The sequence below is a fragment of the Chenopodium album genome, chromosome 13, assembly GCF_948465745.1.
Source record: "Chenopodium album chromosome 13, dcCheAlbu1.1, whole genome shotgun sequence".
Taxonomy (NCBI): Eukaryota; Viridiplantae; Streptophyta; class Magnoliopsida; order Caryophyllales; family Amaranthaceae; genus Chenopodium; species Chenopodium album.
In genome coordinates this window covers 48,149,921-48,168,435 of record NC_137846.1, presented here as the reverse complement: position 1 = coordinate 48,168,435, position 18,515 = coordinate 48,149,921, and the positions used below count along the sequence as shown (strand labels likewise).

General features: G+C 32.5%; 1 protein-coding gene across 1 annotated transcript; it reads left to right on the top strand.

The window, feature by feature from the left end:
- Window positions 1–805: 805 nt before the first annotated feature.
- On the top strand, window positions 806–18,056 carry LOC145575621 (uncharacterized). The gene is made up of 6 exons (XM_081633459.1): window positions 806–863; window positions 964–1,205; window positions 1,796–1,982; window positions 2,768–2,901; window positions 10,741–10,907; window positions 18,032–18,056. Exons 1-6 carry the CDS (start codon window positions 806–808, stop codon window positions 18,054–18,056), a joined length of 813 nt encoding a protein of 270 aa, XP_081489585.1.
- Window positions 18,057–18,515: the final 459 nt, after the last annotated feature.

Genomic DNA, 18,515 nt, shown 5'->3' with positions numbered 1-18,515 from the left:
CAACTTGTAAAGAGTACTTGTTAGTTTCATAAGGACATCTTATTGTTTTTAAACTCCCCTAAAAAAATGGCCTCTTTTTTTAAAACCAATCAAACATAAAAGGTTTGGAATAAAAAACATGGTTTTATTTATTTTTTTTAAGCCAATCAAACTTAAAAGGCTTGGAATAATAAAAGAAAGTGTTGGAATATAGAGTTTAGCTCTAAGTTTTACTAGTAAGCCTTATAATTAGTACAGTAGTATAAAAGCTAATTTGTAATTCATTTGGAATAATAATACACTACTTCCTTTTCTCTCTCCTCTCTTTCACTCTTTCTTCCTCATCTCTCTATACTGACCAAAACTCAAGCTCTACTTTAATGGCTTCCCTCTCTCTCTTCTCTTTTCTTCCTCCTTAGATTCACAAAATTAACATGATATCAGAGCCCAGGTTACGGGTCTCTTCTAAACTGGGTATTTAATCGCTACTGGATAAGGATTTACCTCGACAGGATGTCCAGCCCCTAAGAGGATTATTGATCTGGCCTTATCCAGTTATCTCTTAAGTTCTAAGGACACTCATAAGTGAGGGGGAGTGTTGAAACCCATTGTAGCCCACTTATGAGTGTCCCACATTGGAGAAAGAGGAAAGATGGTTTCACTTTATAAAGTAGAGGAGTACCTCCTACTATTGCCAATTGGTTTTAGTATGGAAGCTCCAAAACCTTGTTTGTGGACCAAACTCTCCTCCTCCTTGTTCGGGTTGCCCAGGCCCATTTCACATTGTTTCGAAATTTAACATCCAGTTTTGAAGTCAAATATTTGAATGGCCAAGATTGAGTTATTTTACTTCTTCATCTGTTTATTACTTGTATCCGTTAGAGGTATTTTCTTTTATAATTTTGCAATCTTATCTTACATATTGTTACTTGTAGTTCGTTTATTATAATTTTTTTTTTAAAAATTAATAAATTAAATGTGTAGGTGAACTCCAACTGATCAACTTCACACAGACATTAGATCACTTCGGATACTACCGAAGCACAATTGACCGGACATTCCAGCAGAGGGTCTACGTGAACGACACTCTGGGGTCGGGGGCCAAGGCCGGTGGCTCAATCTTCGTGTTGTTCGGAAGGGAGGTCGTCGATAACGGTGACCTCGGAGTATACGACCTCCTAAACGAATGTGCCAATGAGTTCAAGGCAATGTTGGTTCATATTCAGGTAACTTATTTACCCTAAGAATGTAGTTTATTTTGTTTAGTCAATTATTCTTTTGATTACGATCGTGTAAAATATATAAGAACAAAAGGAACTTATCTTGAGAAAGTAGAAAGAAATAATAGGTTAACTCGTTAAAGTAGAATGGTTAGAAAAGCTTTAAAAAGGGGAAAGGGACAGAAAGAAAAACAGTAAAAATAAAATTAATAATAATAATAATAAAATTAAAAATAAAAACTGATGAGATGAAGAATCGAAATTGGGATGAATGTGAAAACTCGTTAAATCAACATGCATACACTAATACAGTGTAGCATACTTGCAATAATTTAAGTTAACATAATAAATTTTGGGGCCCCTTTTATGATTGGGCCTAAGGGCCGGGCCGGCCCTGCCCACACACATGGTCCATTTTCCACTTCTTTAAAAAATTTGTGTAGCTACTAAGTCCTATGAAAACAGAGATAGCATGTTAATTACATAATTTGACTTTTGTAGCACCCAAAAATCAAGCTTATTTATAATCTACATGTTTAGTTGTTTACTTAATTTAATGTTTGCCATTTTTTTTTTTCCTGTCTTGATTGATTTAGCATCGCTTCTATGGTGGTTCCGTACCGTTGGGGAAGATCGAATTAGCCATGGCTGATCACCAAGTACGAGGGTGCCTAACAACGGAACAGGCCCTCCAGGACTTTGCGATAATAATACAAAGTCTGAAGGCCAACTTCTCTGCCTTTGCATCACCTGTTATCGTTGTCGGGAGTGGCTATGGTGGAGGTGATATTTTTTTTTTTTTTTATTGTTAATTGATCAATAATAAAACATATAAATAAATAATAAAAATTACAGAGTAATAATATTGCTTTATAAAAATTCCGGGCCGGGCCAGGCTATATATGGAATGGGCCGGGCTTTATATGGAATGGACTTTATATGGAATTTTACTTTCAATGTTAGCACTTAGCAACAAGGGTTTAGAATCTGGGAAATTTTTTTTAATAGGGTTCATAATTTGGGATAAATTGGGAATTTTACTTTCAAGGTTTCATAATTAGGATAAATAAAAAAAAAAAAGAAAAAAAAAAAGCTTTATAAGAGTTATCTCATTTCAGCCCTTTTAAAATTAGACCCAACCCTTTAAAAGCCTATTATTTCATAGCTCTTTAAAAGCCCGCCCCATTTAAATGTTGGATGGGTAAAACCCTTTTATAAAAGGGTTGGGCCAGGGTTTTAAATGGGCTCCTAACCCATTGAACAGGTCTAGTTTCTAATAAAGGATTTAGACATCACTTGTCAAAAATGTCAATGGGTTAGGCCGGGAAACCAATTTCCTTTGCTCTTCTCAAATCCCACAAGTTTTTTTTTTACCTCTTTTTGCATGAATTTTTTCTTAAAAAATTACTTCTAATCTGTGAATTAAAAACTACCGTATTAATTTGAAATATTTTTTCACCTTCTAAAAAAAAATAAAAAAAATTCCATCTTAATATATGATTGTTATAGTTTAAACATAGTTAGATCAATAACACCTATATACTTTTTTTTTTTTTTTTTTAATGTAGCATTAGCAGCATGGTTCCGTGTCAAGTACAACAACATCGCAGTTGGAGCCCTTGCCTCGTCGTCACCAATGTACCTTTACGGCAACAACACACCAAGCGATGGATTCTGTGACATCATTAGTAAGGATTTTGAGGTATATCTACTCGACCTCTAATATTAATACTTTGTGCAACAATAGTTCTTTACGTATAACAAATTGGATAATTAACTATCAAAGTATTAAACATACCTGTAATTTGTTCTTAAATTTAATTTTATTTTTGGATTGTTTTCGACTTTATATTATGGGCCTAGGCCATAGAAATTAGGAAATATCAAATATGAAATGTAATACTCGTATTAGTAAGTTTGGAACTATTATTATTTCTTGAAAAGAAACATGTTAGGACGTTAATTACATATTCTCTTCAACAACTCATAACTATTGCTAACTTTATTAATTAAATTGAAGAAGGTCACTAATCACTACACACGGTATAAATATGCTAACCAGTCCAAGCCATGATCGGGCTAAGAATATACAAACGGGCTTAGAAAATCAGGAGCTAGTACACCATTGGTTAGCCCAGGCCTAATCTCATATGAAAACCTTGTTAGATTTAAGATGAAAGACATTACATGATAGTCAGGTCATTAATTATAAAAGGTAGCTGTTATGTAAACTTTATTAATTCATAATATTGTGTTGAGATTTCAGTATAATCAATTTAGTTAGTTACAAATTATTTTCTTGGGATTCATATTATACATGAATATGTGAGTACACTAATAACTAATTTTGTGTGGCAATTTACAATTTTCAGGACGTTTTTAAAAAATGCTACCAGTTGATTAAGAAATCTTGGCAAAAAATCGATGAAATAGCTTCACGACCAAATGGCTTGAACCAACTAAGCCAGGCTTTCAACACATGCACGTAAGTATACCTTAAATCATTTTTGTTTCTATATACATATCGGATACATATTGACATTAGGCTTTAATGGATGTTTAGTATTTCGAATTTGGCCCAAACACGGGTCAAGTTAAACTCAACGGTTTTCTTAATTTTAACATTGAATTTTTCTAAATGGATTGTTTTAAAATAGCTAAATTAAAATTGTGATTTGTGGCTAATTATAAAAAATTGATTTATAACCATTGATCTAAAAGAAAAGGATAATAACTGTTCATTAGTTTGACCACTAAAATTATTATCTATCCACAATTTAAAAACTAAAGGAAAAAAGATGATTAGATGGCTAACAATTTAAAAAAAAAAAATAATAATAAAAGAAAACATTATATCTAGTTGTCTTGGACTCTTGGTTAGTCGGTCCTAATATATACATACAATTAGTGGACACTTTTGGCTTTTAATTTATACTAGTAATATATTTATGATGACAGTTTTTTTTTTTTTTTTTTTTTTTTTTTTTTTTTTTTTTTTTTTTTTTAAAAAAAAAAAAAACATTACTATTAATATTATGTAATCTAGTAGAACTTCAATCCTTGATGGTTCTTTCGGCACAAATTTATTTCATAATACTCAGTGGCGGATTTAGAAATTTATAAATGGGAGTCCAAAATAAACTTTCAACTTAATCATCCCAACGTACGGAGTACAAAGTAATACGTTGTCAAAGACGTATCACCAAAAATTAAAAATCGTTTTTAATAACACAAAACAAATAATAGGGTTTGTACTCATGAAAAAGATCCATGATTATTTATAAGGGAAAACAAAGCAACACATAATTTAAAAGAAATTACAATTATTCTTGTTGATTTTAATTTCTTGGAAACGCAATATTTGTCTCTATGAAAGAAACCAAACAATCATTTAAAAATGATCATCTATATTATTTCGTAACTTATAAAAATGTTGTTTCTAGTTTCTACACTTGCGGTTGCCACGAGAAGAATTATCACCAACTTGATGAGCAAATAAACTTGTTGGTACACTTGAATATTTGATACGAGTACTTCTTTGTTTCAGACTTTGAGGTGGAAAGAGAAATTAGAAAATTGTATAGGTGTTTGAGACTTTGGGTTGGAGAGAGAAAATTAGAAAATTGTATGGGTGTTTGAGACTTTGGGTTGGAGAGAGAAAATTAGAAAGGGGTAAAATAGGTTTTGTGAAATTAAAAGAATTTTATTTCTTTCCCCTAATTGCTCACCTCACGTGAGTGATCAAAATTTTTTTGAAAAATAAAATAAAATTAAATAGCTGTCATATCTTCACGTAAAGAAGCATGAAGATAGGAAGTAAAGAAGTAGGTGTGTTTGTCAGCTTATTATGAGATAAAGATATTTGGAATAGAAATCCAAATTTTTGGGCTTTTTATTTTTGAAAACTAACTTGAGTCTAAGGACTTGGTTTTTTTTTTTTTCACAAAATGGGGATGCAGGTGCTCCTATGTGGGCTTAATAGGTCCGCCATTGATAGCACTATTAACATTTATAAATTTTGTAACATAATTTCGTAGCATTCGTATTTACAATCTTCCTTTTAGGTTTTTTTTTTTTTTTTTTTTTTTTTTTTTTTTTTTTTTTTTTTTTTTTGAAGAGTCTTCTTTTAAGCTATGTGAATTGAATAATGATTATTGTAGTGATTGCAACATAAAAATAATTTGCTTGTATTATATTCGTAGTTTGCAATTTACCTAAATGAAATAAAAGGGCAAGTAGGCTCTTAAATATTGACTAACAAAAGTGGTCAGAGTAGGAAAAGTTTCAGCCTAAATTGAAATTGCTACGAGTATATAATGGTGAATATAGGGGTACGTAATGGAGGATTAGGAGTTGACATTGCTTGCTTATATATTGGTAAAAATGGTGAAAAGAGAGGTAATGAATAATCAAGGTTGGGTCAACATCATCTTTGGATATTAAAAAAGTCAAACAAAAGTCAACTAAAAGGTTGATTAACAGAGTTTTTGACACCGTTAATTTTGATTTACTAGTATAAGAATCTTTAATACTTCGTTAGGATTAAATGAGTAATTATGTTAAGTTGGAATTGTTTTTGTAAAAGACTAGTAATAGTTCGGATTATTAATGTTAAATTTGCCTAAAATATGGTGAATAATGTTTTGATGCACTTTTTTTTGACCAGATGACACAAATTATAATTACATGCTTATGGGCCATTGGCCCATTTATATGATCTGTTGTTGTTAATTGAAAATTGTAGTTTTGCTATCATAGAGATCACCTAACTTTAAAAATGAAAGTTAAAACTAGTAGAAACCCTAATTTTTTTAATCTTTGGAGATTGACCGAAGATTGTGGATGGATGTATTCCCCTCTCATGAATCGGAGTTTGCTTCAATTAATTTATCAAATTAGTAGCCCTCTTTGGGTGAAGAAAAAATGACGTGTCCATCAAAAGAAAAAACAATTAAAAAAAATATAATGAAATGTCAATATTTTATTGAAGATACTATTTGTAAACATTGCAGGCATAAATTTAAATTGCTAATTGTGAATGCATGTTAATATAATCCATATAATTTATTTTCAATAAAGAAAAGATATAGATAAAAATAAATAAATTTTTTTTTTAAAAAAACTTAATTTTATTCCTTTAATTATTTGGATCTACGTAACATTAATTTGTTTCTGGAGGAGCTGGTTGTGGTGGTACACAACAACAAGCATTCCGACGGCAAACTGGAGTATATGTTGGGTAATTAGCGCATGCATCTATGCATCTGTAGCACAAGGATTTGCAAGGCAAACGTCTCCTTGATTTGGCGTAATAACTCCATTGCTACCTATTTAATTAATCCAACAATAATTCACAAGAATTTAGTCATATGTAATTATGTATATATAAACAAACAACAATAATATAAATTGATAATGCACAAAATTTTTAAATGTGAAATTTAAATTTACCTTGATACATAAAGACAAGCATTAGTATTACAAAAAATGGGACTACAGAAGACTTTCCTGCCATGTTATAAAAAATGTATAAGATTGTTTAAAAAGCGTTGTACAACCTTAATCTCAATGATTTAAGAAATTAAATTTTTAGTTGTGAATAAAATTGTTATTGACTTGGTGACTTATATAATAGAAGGATGCATGTTTATTATGGAAATGTTTTATTATTCCATATAAATTATTAAATATTGAAGATTTCTGTATTGGAAACAAATCATAAATGATTATAATCACAAGAGTTTTTTTTTTTTGGAAGTATGATCACTAGAGATTTGTTTTTTTTTTTTTTTTTTTTTTTAAGCATCAAAAGGCTTAATTACTAGAGATTTTATTACGAGTAATTTTTTTATGGAAGCGTAATAATCAGAGATTTTATTAAATTACAGTATTGTATTTTATAAAAGTATAATAACCAGAGATCTTATTAATTTATTTTAGGGAAACATTAACTAAGCGTAATCAAGGGAATTTTTTTTTTTTTTTTTTTCGAAGCATGATCATCACTAGAGATTTTTTTTAAAAAAAAAATAATAAAAAACTTATGAAAGTTTAATATTTTTTTTATGGAAGTGTAATAACTAGAGATCTTATTATTAGTACGTTTTATACGGCTTACCTTGTATGATAATCACAACATAATATATATTATTCCCTCCATTTTCATATGATAGTCCCTTAAGAATATTTGGAATCTAACATTAACGTACAAAAATAATCCACATTTAATTTTGTCTTATTTCAGTTTTTTGATTTATTTTGTTTGGAAAGCATAAACCATAATTGCATAATTCAAGTGAGAAATTTCCTTAGTTAGAAGCTTAGAGTCATGTCATCAATCCACAATCAATTAAGTTAACCAATCAAAATTCTTTGACATTTTATTAACTAATCTACCTTCAATTTACAAGCTTTGAATATATTCAATATGGGTAAGATAGAAAAGGAAAAAAAAAAAAAAGTTAAAAATGAAATATATTCAATATGGGTAAATCTTTTTGAAACTCTCAAAATAGGATATGTGACTAACAAATAGGATTGGACGGAGTACAACTTAAGCTAAGGTAACCTAACTTGCCTAAAACTTCTAAACGATATCCCTATCTCTATCTTCCCTACCTTATAAAATGTATAAGATTATTCTTATAAATAGTATATAAACGTTTATACCCCTAAAAATATTTGATTACATATTTACCCCTCTTTACAAGTTTAAAAAGTACGAGAGAGCTTAGTATGAGAGAGCTCTTATGTGTAGACGTTTATTTCTTTGTTTTGTTTAGTTTTTGGTATGCCTTTTGAATTAGCATACTTAAGTGTTCAACTTTTCAATCTATGTTTATGAAGATAATTCCGATTGTTTTTTTTTTTTTCAAAAGAACTGACAAACAAACTAAAAACGGAAACAAAGTAAATCACGCCGATGCGCCATCTCTGCCAAACAGTGCGCTTGAGCAACCGTATACCTTGGAACCTTCTGAATATGACACACAACCAAAGCACCAATAACTTCCAAAATCTCCTGCTGAATCCAACATGCAGAAATATCCTTGGGAAACTAGGATCGAAGCAGATCCACCACCGAAGAACAATCAGTAAGAATCTGTAAAGAGGAATACCCATGCTACCTGGCATGGTGTAAAGCAAATAGACAAGCCATCAATTCAGTCTGTAACGCAGAATTAGAGTTACAAGCCTGCGCCCCACCCCCGAGTGTTGATATTTTTAGAATATACAGTACTACGTACTTGGGTAGTATAGGAGTAGATTATACTATAGAGTTACAATGAAACATCGTTCATTATTTACTCCATTAGTTATACCTAGACTAATGGCTAAGCATTTGAAATAAACTAAACTAATGTACTTATCAATACTAATATAGAGTATGCTTTTTGTACTATATACAAAGTATATGTTACATTATTTCATAATAATTCTCTTCCAAGGGCCCTTATTTCTAATTTTCTCTATGACCCATAAAAAGTTAGGAATGATCCTTTATGTAAATAATTATAATAAAATACCATGCAATAATATTAGGGTTAATTGTAAAAACTCTTTTCAAAGGATAGTCATAGCGCACACCATGCGCGCAGGAATCCCTAGTATATATAAAATATATCAATATATACAATAAGATATTAACATAACCAACCGTCTTCTAATAGGAAGTTTAATAACTAGAGGTTTTTAATTTTTTTTGCAGTGTAATCAGTTAATCACTAGAGAATTATTTTTTAAGAGCATTATCACTAGAGATTTGGGCCTAATTGATAACAGTTTAGGTGGGTAGTGATAGGGGTCTGTTCACATTTACTGAACTGAAATGAATATTTTATGAGAGAAGGAAATTAGGAGCTGAATTAAACTGAACTGATTGGAGCTGAACTGAAATGAAATTAAGCTGAAGTGAATGAGCCCTAAGTGTTAAGAGTGGGAACATTCGAACATTGATAGTTTTCAATGTTAAGACTTAAGAGAGGGAGTTGCGCTAGTGTTTGGTAAGTGTAAAAAAATATATAATCACCAATAAATAACTATATACTAAAAGACATAGCAGCAATGACACATGTCATCTTTTGGTGTGTATTTTTTTTTTTTTTTTTTTTTTTTGTGAAAAAAGAAATTAGAAAAAAATATTATACGGAGTAGAAATGTAATGATTACCTTTTCTAAAAATACGGTAAAGAGTATTACTTAAAAAAAAAAAAAAGACTTGGCCATGGTTTGGAAAAGGATTGGGCTTGTTAAACTTTGTATTAAGCAAAATGACTTGGCCATTGATATGCTAGAAAGACATGGTTAAGCAGAATACGTAGAATAGCAAGTTAGTGCATCATATGGTCATTGACTCATTGCATTACAATTTACAAAAGATAAAAGTGGCATTTCTAAGAAACATGCAACAAGTTCCACGTTCCCCAAAGTATCGGGGAGTCGAACCCCTAAACTAATTAATATGTAGTATTTAAACAAATGTTTGATAGGACTGTTAAACAAATCTAGTCACTGTTAAAATGTTTGATAGTGATAATCAGTTAATCATTTTTTTTTTTTTTTTACAAAAGCATGATTGATTCGTAGGAAAAAAAATCCTAAGATAATTCGATTAGTAATAAAGGGTTAATTTTCTCTAACATTTAATTATCAAAATTTTGTTCAGTTGCAATAATGGCCGATACGTAAATAAATTAAAGAATATATGATTTGAATAGTATTTTATATCATTTGCAATTCTTTTCTTTTATTCCCTATTATTTTTTATAATGTTATTTATTATAGTTGAAAAATAAATTAATTATTTTGCCTCACATAACTATATAAGAGAAGTAGAGGAAAACTAAATTTACTCGTCATACCATCCGCACATAACTATAGAAGAACAGTAGAAGAAATACTAAAATTTACCTGTCATACCATATGTTCAGTACCTATACAATCTAAAACCTGTTTTACCCGTCGCATTCTCTAAATATACAAACACGATAATAGTCTTATATCCTATTCACCGCATTTTACAATTATCTAGCTAAGCATTGTGTCAAAAACTATTACATCATATCCATATAACTAATCAACAACTGATGATTGAATATACAACACAAATATATAGATATGGTTATTGATAAATTTTATATGATTAAAAAATATTTATTAAAATAATAAGAATAAAAGACATAATTTATCAAAATATTTATTAAAAATAAGAATAAAAGATATAATACGATCTAAGTAGTAATTTAACAAAAGCAAGAGACCATGGGAAAGACACCATATTAGTAATTAGTTATTATATCGATCCTATAATATCTCACTTGATTACAAAAAACAAAGAAAATATAAATTACGTAGACAGCTCTTTTTAGAGTATAATGTAGTCTTAGGGCATGTTACTCCAACTTAATTTCAATTCAACTCCAATCAGTTCAATTCAGTTCAGCTCCTAATTTCCAGCTTACTTTAGGGTTATATCACAATGTTGTTTCGTTTTATGAATTTGTATTGGTTTTTCTGTAATAATTCCGTTGCTTTTGCTTAGGTTCTTGGGAGGTTAGCATCTCAAATTTCTACTGTGATTCAAGGGAAAGATAAACCTACATATGCTCCTAATCATGATGATGGAGATATGTACATTGTTCTCAATGCAAAAGACATTTGCGTTACAGGAAAGAAACTTACAGATAAATATTATCGATGGCACACTAGGTAAGCTCCTTGGACAACTAGGGTATGAATATGATGGAAACTATGTTTGGTGGAGTGATTCTTTCCAGAAGTTCTATTTGCATAACGTAGAAAGTTTTGTAGATGGCAATGGCTTTGTTTGATGCTTTGCCTTACAAGTTTAGTAGATTACTGCGTAATAGTGATCGTACAAAGATAGTTTCAAAGGCCAAACTACTTGTGCGGGGGAGGTCCTTTGGAGGTTGTATAAGATGCAGGAAGGGAAAATGAATATAGGTGTTAGATGTTAGTAAACATGGGCAACGGGCCGTGCCATGCCGCCACGGGCCGTGCCTGGCCGTGCCGCGGTGGGGGCGTGCCGTGCCGTGCCGGCGCCGCGGTGGGCCGTGCCGTGCTGTGCCTAATTTTGGCACACCCCAGCCCACGGCACGGCCCACGTGCCTGGCGGGCCGTGCCGTGCCGGGCCGCGGGCCAAACCGTGCCAATTTTATTTTATTTTATTTTATTTTTTTTAATAATAAATGTAAATAAAAAACGATATATATATATATATATATATATATATATATATATATATATATATATATATATATATATATATATATATATAGTACAACTTAATTTTATATAAATAATGTGATTAATTTATGTTTATGTTAATGTTAATATATTTTGTTTTGAACAACTTTATTTAAATTAAGGTTATATAAATTATTTATCTAATTATGTTTAAGTTTAAATAAACAAAGAAAAACAATTTTATTAATTTAGCAAAAAACAACAATGCATATAATAAAAAAAAAAAATTACGAGTGCGATAATTCGAAAACACAAAAAATTGAAGAATAACTTAGTTTATTATATGCCGGTAGCCGGTACGATAAATCGATAATACAAATAATTAATGTTAATTAAAAATCGTACAATATTTGGTGAATAACTTCATTTATTATACGGAATACGAAGTTCGATAATACAAAAATTGTACGATAGTGTATAATGTAAATATATAATAATGTAATTATTATTGTTCGTCTTCGTCTTCGTCTTCTTGTGGTTCAAGGTCATCGGCCAATTGAGTTGATTGAGAAGTATGAGAACTAAAAGAAGTCGACGTTCCTTCATCGTCGTCGTTTTGCGCATAAGTACGATCTTGAGAACGAGTTTCGGCATCTAACCAATCCTTGAAGCAAACACACATTTCAAGTGTTTCGGGTTTTAGTCTTGTTCTTCTATCGTCTAAAACCCGTCCCGACGCACTAAAAGCTCTTTCGGAGGCAACGGAGGAGACTTGGATAGCAAAAATATCACGAGCCATTGCCGGCAAAATTGGATGTTTCATGGTTTGTGATTTCCACCAATCAAGGATGTCGAGGCCAAACTTCTCTTCATCGTCCATGCCTTTCATGAAGTCGTAACTTAGGTACATTTGCAACTCCGAAACATCGCTTTGTGTTCTCCTAGTTGATGTTGATTCCGTACCTGAAAACTTGGACATCATGTTAGCAGCTTGTGCAAATAAACCTTTGGCCCGTTTACTTACGCTTTTGGATGTTTGAGAAGGGGCAAATCGAGACACGGTTCCATATTTACTTTCATAAACTCTATATAAAGAGAAAAACTCATTAGTCACCTTATTTTTAAAAGTTTCAACATCATCTTCCAAATTCATGTTACTATAATAAATATCAATTAATAAAAAAAAGTGCCATCATATTTCTGCCTAGGATCTAAAATAGAAGCAAAAATATAAATCATAGGAATATCAGTGTAATATTTACGCCATTTTTCCTCCATAGATGGAAGATATCCATGATATTCATATTGTAATCGATGTTCGGCAAAAAGTTGTGCAAGTAAACATGCATTGCTAAGAAAAGAATGGGGACAAGGATTATATACAGAAGAAAAACAACGTGTCATACTATATAGTAATTGTAAAAAATTCATATATTTTTCACAATTAGCCCAATCATCTTCTAGTAAACAACATTGTGGAAATTTCATATTATAAAAAAGTGTTAAATCAACCTTGTACTCGATTGCCCGACTCAACATTTCATAGGTGGAGTTCCACCTAGTTGGACAATCCGGTGCTATTTTTATAGTCTTTCTCCTTTGTTTCTTGCAAAAACCTTTCCATTCTTGATATCTTAAGTTAGATCTATTAATAGACATAATAGCATTCCTTGTTTTGTGATAAAATGAACCAATTGCTTGTGTTCCATCCTTCATACACAAGTTAAGAACATGACAAATGCATCTAATATGAAGTGCTTCTCCATCTAATACTAAATCGGTCAATTGGGGTTTAACCAAATTCGCACTATATGTCATAGAAGTTGCATTATCGAAAGTCATAGACATGATTTTATCCCTAAGACTATATGCATCAATGGCTTCCATTAAATGATGAGAAATGTTAAGACCGGTATGAGGGTATTCAAGCATTTTAAAATGAATGATGCGTTTTTGTAACAACCAATAATTATCCAACCAATGACAAGTAACACATAAATAGTGAAGTCCGTATCCACTATCCCATGCATCGGCAGTTAAAGAAACTCTACTAGGAAGATTAGCCAATTCATTTACTAATTTCAATTTATACTCTTGATAATTATTCATGGCAGCAGATCGAACGGTTTTTCGGGAGATTTTTTTGTGTTTGGGTTGTAGTGCTCGGTTAATGTAGTTGTTAAAGGCATCATTTTCGGCGAAAAGAAAAGGTTGTTCGGCATGTACAATCATTCTCCCAAGTTCATCCCTATCTCTCTCATAACTATAAGTGAAGCCTTGTGGATGGAAATGAGAAATTTTGGGTTGGGTTGGATCATTATATGGTCCACCACATCTTTTTGAATGTCTACTAAGGTGTCCCGTCCCTCCCTTGGTATCGGCCGAGAAAATTTTACTACAAGTCCGACACCGGGCTTTGGTTCCATTTTTACTCAATTGATAATGTGCCCAAACTTCACTCTTTCGGTTGGTTTGAGCAAATTCCTCTTCGGTACACCACTCTAATATGTTAGGATTTTGGGTGTTAGGCATTTGGGTGGATTGTACACTCGACCCGGAGGCTTGTGTTTGGCTACCTTGGTTACTAGGAATAGGAAATTCATGTTGTGATCCGTATAAATGAGGTGAAAAATGGGTTTGTTGAAATCCCGAAATAGTCCAAGGAGCCATATCATCCATTTGTTCTTGCCCTCCCGTGGTTTGGGGATGAAAGAAAGGGGTGGAAGTGTTTGGAAAGGGCATGTTAGGGGAGTGAAAGGGCATGTTAGGGGAGGGAAAGGTGTTAGGGGGGGCATTGAAGTGTTAGGGTTTGGTGATTCCCTACGTTTTGACTTGGCTTTTCTAGAGGAGGAGGAAGTGTTCGGGTTTGATGCCATGATATTTAATAATAATAACAACAACAATAATAATACAAATAACAAATTAACAATAACAATAATAATAACAATTGACAACAATAATGATAACGATAGCAATAAGAATTAGTAAGTAGTTTTTATATAAATTAAGTTTTCAAAAATAATTATAATAATAGTAGATTATTTAGGTCAATGAGATCCCAGGTAGGAGAGGTTAGGAACGACGTTGTGCAGAGCCCAAGTCCCGCCTTAGACAGATTTCACTAACAATCTAAATTATCCACAATAAAAATAGAAAGTAGTTTTTATATAATTAAGTTGTTCCAACTTCCAAGAAAACAATAACAACAATAACAACAACAACAACAACAACAACAACAACAACAACAATAATAATAATAATAATAACAACAATAACAAATTAAAATAAAGTTGAGTTAGATCTTACAATGACGCTTCAATTGCTTTCCCAAATTTATAATTTCCCGATCCCGAATTTATAATTTACCGAGTGTAAATATAAGAATTTTTTTTTTTAATATAATTTTGGTAGTAGACTAATAAAAGTAAAAATGTAAAATTTATAAGAGAGTAGGAATTTTTTTTTCTTTGCACAAAAGAGAAAGAGAGTAAGATTGTAGGAATTAGAGAATAAGAAAATTAGAGAATAAGAGAGAAGAGATGAGTTGATGAATTGTGAAAATTTTGGAGGAAGAAATGAGGTATTTATAGGGATTTTGGGTGGGAAAAATAGCCGTTTTATAGCTGTTGGAAAACGACTACTTCCAACGGCTAGGCACGGGCCGTGCCGTGCTGTTCCCGTGCCGTGCCTCCGTGCCCGTGCCGTGCCGGCGTGCCGAGTCTCGTGCCGCCCGCTGTGCCCGTGCCGTTTTCCAAATTTTGTGTTCACGGCATGGCCCACGGCCCACTGGTGGGCCGCCGTGCCGGTGGCCGTGCCATGCCGGGCCGTGCCGGCGTCGTGCCGGGCCCGTGCCGGCACGGCCCGTGCCCACCTTTAGATGTTAGCTAAACTGGTCTGCAAAGTGCGGAATTTGAGATCATAGTTTGTCTGATTTTGTGCTTTACGGATGTACTTCCGTTTTTTTTAAAAAAACCCTTTCATGCTAATGTTTGTCTATATTAGTTTTAAATGCATGTGGGCCATCTCAAGGAAAGAAGTTTAAAGGATCAGATGTCCAAGGATCCTACTGAAGTTATTCGTAAAGCTTTCCTGTACATGCTTCCTAGGAATAAATTACGTGATGTAAGTATAACTTCTTGATCCTAAACACTTATTTTATGAAGTCCGTTGGGAGATTGTATGTTACAACTGTTTATTTTCTTGTCTGTTAACACTTTCCCTTCTAGTGTCTTTATGTTCTATTGTTTACCTTCTTATTACTTCGTATTTGCCTTGTATTCTACCAGTTTATGTAGTTATATTCTGTGTGACATGATGCCTATTTGGTATGTATAGCTAATCAACCATTTTGCTGATCTATGAAGTAATCAATTAGAAAAACTTGATATGAGTAAGACTTATGACAGGGTGGAATGGTCTTTTCTAAAAGGACTGTTATTGAGACTTGGTTTTGTAGATAATTGGGTTCAGCTGGTGATGAAGTGTGTGTCCACGGTCACCTACTCTTTCATTGTGAATGGACAAGTGTGTTGTAATGTTGTTCCTTCCAGGTTATAGGAATAGTGTCCTTCGAACAAGTGTATTATTCCGATAGAGGGTTTGGAGCTATTGAAAAGCTATTTATTCAGTAACTTTAAGTGATCGGAATGCCTAGGTGGAGGCCGCTTCCGATCAGTAATATTAACGTATAATTTATATTACAGCTTAATCTTGACTGAATCATTCAGGTCACACCCAAGCAACTAACGATCCAACACGACGAATTAATTCGGAAGGAATTAATGAGTCACCCGAGTAATAAATATTTAGATGTGGGAAATCGAGCTAGGAGCGTCGAAACCGAGCGTCGCATGTTGAGTCGAATTAATTAAACACGAGATGGTAAACTCACTTCTCTCATAAAATATTCATTTAAGCTCTATTTAGTTCAGTTTAGTTCAGCTCTAATCAGTTCAGTTCAGTTCACTAAATGTGTAAGGGCCTGTTCACTTCAGCTTAATTTCAGTTCAGTTCAGTTCAGCTCCAATCAGTTCAGTTCAGCTCCTAATTTCCTTCTCTCATAAAATATTCATTTCAGCTCTATTCAATTCAGTTGAGCTCCAATCAGTTCAGTTCAGTTCACCTCAGCTCAGTAAATGTGAACAGACCCTTAGTCGCATCGATTATACTGCACAACTATCTTGACGTACAAAATTTAATTTTAAAAGGTCCTTTCTAATCTAACATTGTGAGTCCACATTAAAACAGATATTGTATATGATATACATCAACAATTAATAATGTCAAGTATTATAGGCTGATTCGAATTCCTTGCTGCAAGTCTTCTAGCTCAAAAAATATTAGTTGATAGTTTAAAAAAAATACAATTTATGTAAAAAAAGGTTAATAAATCGATATAAACCTACTAAAATCAAATCCATGTTGATCGAGGAAGTTGTACATCTTTACAAATCACAATCCCTAACAATAGTCCTAAAGTTCACTTTATTGACATGGTTAGTAGTGAAATGTTTGCCAGTATTATTAATCACTTTGAAGCTAGAGATAATACGGGAAGTGCCCGCTTTCCATCAACTAAAAATTGACTCAAGTGAGCTAATTTTTGAAACTATTATGGTGTACCTTTCCATCAACTAAAATTGACTCAAGTGAGCTAATTTTTTTAGATTGGAATATTAAGGTTGGTACCATATAGCCTCACAATTCATACTTTTATTCTCCATGATTTTTTAAGAGGGGTGAGGTCAGATATCATAGTGCATGCGATTAGAGCTGTCAAAAGCTAACCTGACCCGAACCCGATTATTAACCGACCCATCTGAACCCGAAAAATGGTGACCCGAATCCGACCTGAAACCAACCCTAGACCCGAGTATTTGAGACCCGAACCCGAACATGAATCGACCCGAAAATGACCCGACCCGAATGTAACCCGTAAACTATTGACCTAAACCGGACCCGACCTGAACCGAATTTGACCCAAACCCATTTCAACCCGTCAGAACCCGAATTTAAACCGACTTGTTACTAACACGACCTGAATTCAACCCGACCCCGACCCGAATTTACTACTAACCCAACTCAAAATTCAACCCGACCTGTTACAAACCCAACCCGACTTGTTATTGATCTGACCCAAATTCAACCCTACTTGTTATTGACCCGACCCGAATTTTACCCGACTTATTACTTACCCGACTCAAAATTCAACCCGATCTGTTACTAACCCTACCCGAAATCAATACAACTTGTAATTGACCCGACCTAAGTTCAACCCAAATTGTTCCTGACCCAATTTCAAATCACCTTAAATTCAATTTAGACCACCTTTTTTATTATTGATCAAAGTATTTTGTCTAGGGAGACCAAGTTGGTCCAAGTCAACAAAAGAAAGAAGCATCATCTCCAAATTTAAGAGTTAAATATAGTATATATTTGTTGTATGGTCAAAGGAGATAATTACCTTCCTAAATTATAGGCTACAGTTCCCTATTATGTTGCCATACATATTTTGGTATATAGTCAAAGGAAATAATTAGCTTGATAAATATAATAATTATTTATTTATAGTTAGTTAGAGTCTAGCTATAATGATTGACAAAAGCATGTACATTTTATATATGCAGTTATTTTCTTAATGATAAGGAATGAAGATATTCCCTCAATCTTTCAAAGGATATATATATATATATATATATATATATATATATATATATATAAACATAGATACAAAAAATTAGAACTTATTGTGCTAAATTTCTGTGGTCTATAAGATGATTAGGATCAATGTTTGGTTATTCCTACCACACAATGTTTTCAGGATCGGGATTCTAAGTTGGATCGGAAAGGCCTAGCAGGATCGGATCGTGGGATCGGATCGTAGGATCGCACGATCCTACCAATTTTCAATTCTAAGACATAGTAGATGTATAAAATTGTTGTGGGATCATATTTTATGTAAAAACAACACTAATAATGCTAATACTTAGTGATTTACTCATTGAAAAGGCGATACTTCATTAAAAAGCTAATTATAGCGAATATTTCGACATCTTTCTCAATAAATTTGTACATAAAAATCTTGAGAACAAGGCAATAGTTATGAGTTCA